The sequence below is a fragment of the Ailuropoda melanoleuca genome, chromosome 15 (assembly GCF_002007445.2).
Source record: "Ailuropoda melanoleuca isolate Jingjing chromosome 15, ASM200744v2, whole genome shotgun sequence".
In the NCBI taxonomy this organism is placed as follows: Eukaryota; Metazoa; Chordata; class Mammalia; order Carnivora; family Ursidae; genus Ailuropoda; species Ailuropoda melanoleuca.
Genome location: NC_048232.1, coordinates 67,998,691 through 68,002,748, shown reverse-complemented (window position 1 = coordinate 68,002,748; position 4,058 = coordinate 67,998,691). Strand labels below are relative to the sequence as shown.

General features: G+C 42.1%; 1 protein-coding gene across 1 annotated transcript; it reads left to right on the top strand.

Moving 5' to 3' along the window:
* The first annotated feature begins 410 nt into the window (after window positions 1-410).
* On the top strand, window positions 411-710 carry BBIP1 (BBSome interacting protein 1). Its single transcript, XM_034644476.1, is given in 2 exon segments — window positions 411-522; window positions 525-710. Coding segments are annotated over 2 exon segments (156 nt in total). The 5' UTR covers window positions 411-468; the 3' UTR covers window positions 627-710.
* The last annotated feature ends 3,348 nt before the right edge of the window (window positions 711-4,058 follow it).

The window sequence follows — 4,058 nt, the reverse complement described above, 5'->3', positions numbered from 1 at the left end:
AAGATAATAAGTGTAGATGAGGTAGATAAGCCAATTGGCTACTTGTAATTCAAGCTTTCCCAGATTGTCCATAAATTTATGGTATAAGCGAAAAAAATCCAGAATATAGTGAATGGAGAAGCAATATGTTGCAGTTTGGTCTGTAGAGCAAATGTGAAATAGAAGGAACATATAGTTATTAGAATAGTTCAGGCCAAATCCCTATTGGAGGGAGACTAAACAAAGAAAGGGAAAATGCAGAGAGAATAGAAAAACAAAAACCAGAGCCATCTGGGAAGAGATGAATCTTTTCTTCTGTAGGCTTAAGTCAAGAACTCAGTCATTCTTGGAAATACTGGGGTGAGTGCCTAAAGTTGCCAGGAAAAAGACCAGGAGAACTTTCAGGAAAAAAATTTAGCCGTATCCAACAATTCAGATGTGGCGAAGTGAAGTCAATGTTCCAGGAAGTTCCTCCAAAACAAGTTGTCTATGGAAGATGTAACCACAGTGGTGCTGTGTAAACACAAACTTTTACCCTTAAAAGGACTCTGACTCTGGAAAAACTGGAGAAAATGCAGCAAGCAGCCCAGGATACAATTTACCAACAAGAAATGGCAGAAAAGGAACAACATCAAGTAACTCACTGAATGATAATTTAGCCCTTCCACAGAATACCCTACCTTATTTACTATTAACAATAGCTAGAAAATAATTTGCATCTGTATGCTGAAGAGTGTGTGTAAATAAAACTGATAGTACTCATATAAATAATATAAAAATATCCAACACTAATGAAACTTGTATTGTGAATTTAGACACTGTGGTTTGTATTGAAGGTAAACAATTAAAAAACTTTGACCACCCCCCCACCACCCCAAAAAAACCATATGAAAAACTAGTTTTTACTTTTAAAAGAAGAAGAGTAATAAAACACATTAAGGCCCCATGGAAAGGGTATGGATCAGAAAGATTTATCCTGGGTTTGGAAGAGTCATGACTCCGAATTACTGGTGAATTTAGAAGACGATTCCAGAGTTCGATATATGCCCACAGAGAACAATCCAGCGTTCAGATTAAAAAGCCAGAAAGAATGAAAAGCCTCAAGGTAGAGGATGGGTGTGTTTTCCTGTCCAAACTCCTGTTCCAGGGCAAGCAGGGAAATGGAATTATGTACGGTATGGTCTTATTGTCTTAGGCTCAAACATCATGAAGTGTATGGTGGAAACAGACACATGTCCAAAAGTGGTCGACCTGCTAGTTCCGTAGTTTGTCAGTTGATAGGTTCTCACTAAATGGAGGAGCTGTTTGTCCTCAAGAGTAGTGGTCAAGGGGAGAGAGAGAAAGAAAATGTCCCCTTGGGTTTGAAGAAGAGCCGAAGTCCCCAGGTCATTGGGTGCGAAGCAGCAACATGGCAAGAAGGTCTCTTGCCACTGATTTCCTTTCGAGCTTGAGGGTCGGTGTAAAAGGTTCTGGAGACTCATCAGAATGGGTCACATGACTGGGCTTCACAACCTATACCCTGTGGGTTTTGATGATCATTTTGTTGAGGGGATTGGGATCCTGAGAGAACAGGTTCACCTTTTAGGCCCTATCTGTTGTCCCACGAAGAGGGAAAAGCTGCTGGGGAAGTGTATCAGTTACAAGCTTTCAGAGAAGCGGAACCAATAGGAGAAGCAGAACAAACAGGAACCAACGTATGTACGTGTTAAGGAACTGGGTCATGCAGGCGTGGGAGATGGCAAGTCTAAAATCTGTAGGGCAGCCTAACAGGCTGGGAATTCTGGCAGGAGTGGATGAGGCAGTTTGAGCCTGAAGGTAGTGTGGAGGCAGAACTTCTTCCTCTTTGGGGATCTCAGTCCTTCCTCTGAAGGCCGTTAGCTGATTGGACAAGGACCACCGACATGGAGGGCAATCTGCTTTACTTAAGGTCTACTGACTTAAATGTTAATCTAAATAATACCTTCATAGCAACATCCAGATGGATGTTTGAGCAAAAACTGGGCACCATAGCCCAGTCAGGTTGGCACATAAAATTAACCATGACAGGAAGAGAAGAAGGAAGCTCTCTGTCACATTCCTCCTTTTCTTTCTCTCCTCAACCAGCAACCAAGAAGAATCTGAAGCCTCAGATGTGGTGGTGGTGGGTCAGGGCTACCCTGGTAGGTATTAGTGTTTGGGACTAGACACCTGTTAACAGCACTGTGGGGAGCCCTATTCCCTATGGACGGAATCCATGTTGAAAGTGAGAGGGGCTCTTATTGACGCTCCCACCATACAGGGAAGTGGAAACCAGAGTTGAGCAGTGCTAGTTTCAGAAATAAACTTGGCAGGATCCTCTGAGGTTGAGATCTGGGCTTTGATTTTCACCGTGGTGGGCCTGGCCCTGGAGACGCAGGTCTTGTGGCAGGCTGGAGAATTTTCATAATGCTTCTTTAAAGTGCTGTAATTAAAAGTTTTGGAAATATCCATGGGCAATGCATTAATACCACTCCAGCGCCTTAGCCTCCTCACTCAGCTGATACAGTGGAACAGGATTCTGAGCCACAACAATGGGATCAACTGATTTTGTTGTTAAGTAGCTTCTAAGAGCATTTTGAAGTCTCAGAAAAGCCACCGAGGAAAAGCTCTTCACATCCCCTTCTCTTCTTTCCAGTTCCTCCTCTCTGTTGGCCACAGAAATAGATTAACATTTGTTATACCTCCATTGTAAGCAGTCAAGCAAGCAATCGGCATTTTATCTTTGGTATTTGATTGAAGGTAGAAGGCATTTTTCATTTATATTTTTGCCTGAAGGGAAAGGGGAAGCAGATAAAAGGAAGAAATGGCATTGCTATGATGTACTTCTCCTGTATATGAAAGTTGTAATCTAATGTCCTACTCCAGCTCTTTTCAATTCGGAGAATATTCCTTCATTATCTGACAAAACAGAGCTGGGATGCAGTTACCTGATATGTAGGGGAATATCACAGTGTTAATAAAGTTGTGTCAAACTGGCTCTGAAATAAATTTGTAATTTTGTTTTCATGCTTTACTTTTACCTTCAATAGAATAATTTGGATTTGTGTGTTTGCTATTTTAGAATTCACTTTGAAAAATAACTTGGGTTACAAGGGGACAATTAAGAAGAACTGCAATTAATTCATTCCAGGTTAAAAATGTAAATGGAATCTTTATTATTCCAATACTAAGGGTAATCAATAACAAATGCATTGTGCTGAAGGATGATATTAAAATAAATAGAAGTTTGTGCACAAGTAACAACCTTTCTGAGAAAACTCATGTATACTAAGTTCAAATGAATATTAGATATCTACAGTGTTGTAANAGGTGGCTACCGCTTCCCGGCGCCCTGACACGGCGGCTCCCTCCCCCTTCTGTTTAGCTTCCGATATCTGTGCGCGGTTTCACGGCTCCCCGCTTCGTACCTCGATACTCAGCGCTGGAGATGTTCATTTGTAGAGATCCAGATGTATCTTCCTGCGTCTCAGGCTGATTCCGTGGATATTCCTGCTGGTCTTACCTATCCAGCTCAACTCAGGGGACCGGCTGAAAAAGGTGTCCCCTACTCCTCCGCCATCTTAACCTCCCCTCCTAGTTTTTACTTTTAAAAGAAGAAGAGTAATAAAACACATTAAGGCCCCATGGAAAGGGTATGGATCAGAAAGATTTATCCTGGGTTGGAAGAGTCATGACTCCGAATTACTGGTGAATTTAGAAGACGATTCCAGAGTTCGATATATGCCCACAGAGAACAATCCAGCGTTCAGATTAAAAAGCCAGAAAGAATGAAAAGCCTCAAGGTAGAGGATGGGTGTGTTTTCCTGTCCAAACTCCTGTTCCAGGGCAAGCAGGGAAATGGAATTATGTACGGTATGGTCTTATTGTCTTAGGCTCAAACATCATGAAGTGTATGGTGGAAACAGACACATGTCCAAAAGTGGTCGACCTGCTAGTTCCGTAGTTTGTCAGTTGATAGGTTCTCACTAAATGGAGGAGCTGTTTGTCCTCAAGAGTAGTGGTCAAGGGGAGAGAGAGAAAGAAAATGTCCCCTTGGGTTTGAAGAAGAGCCGAAGTCCCCA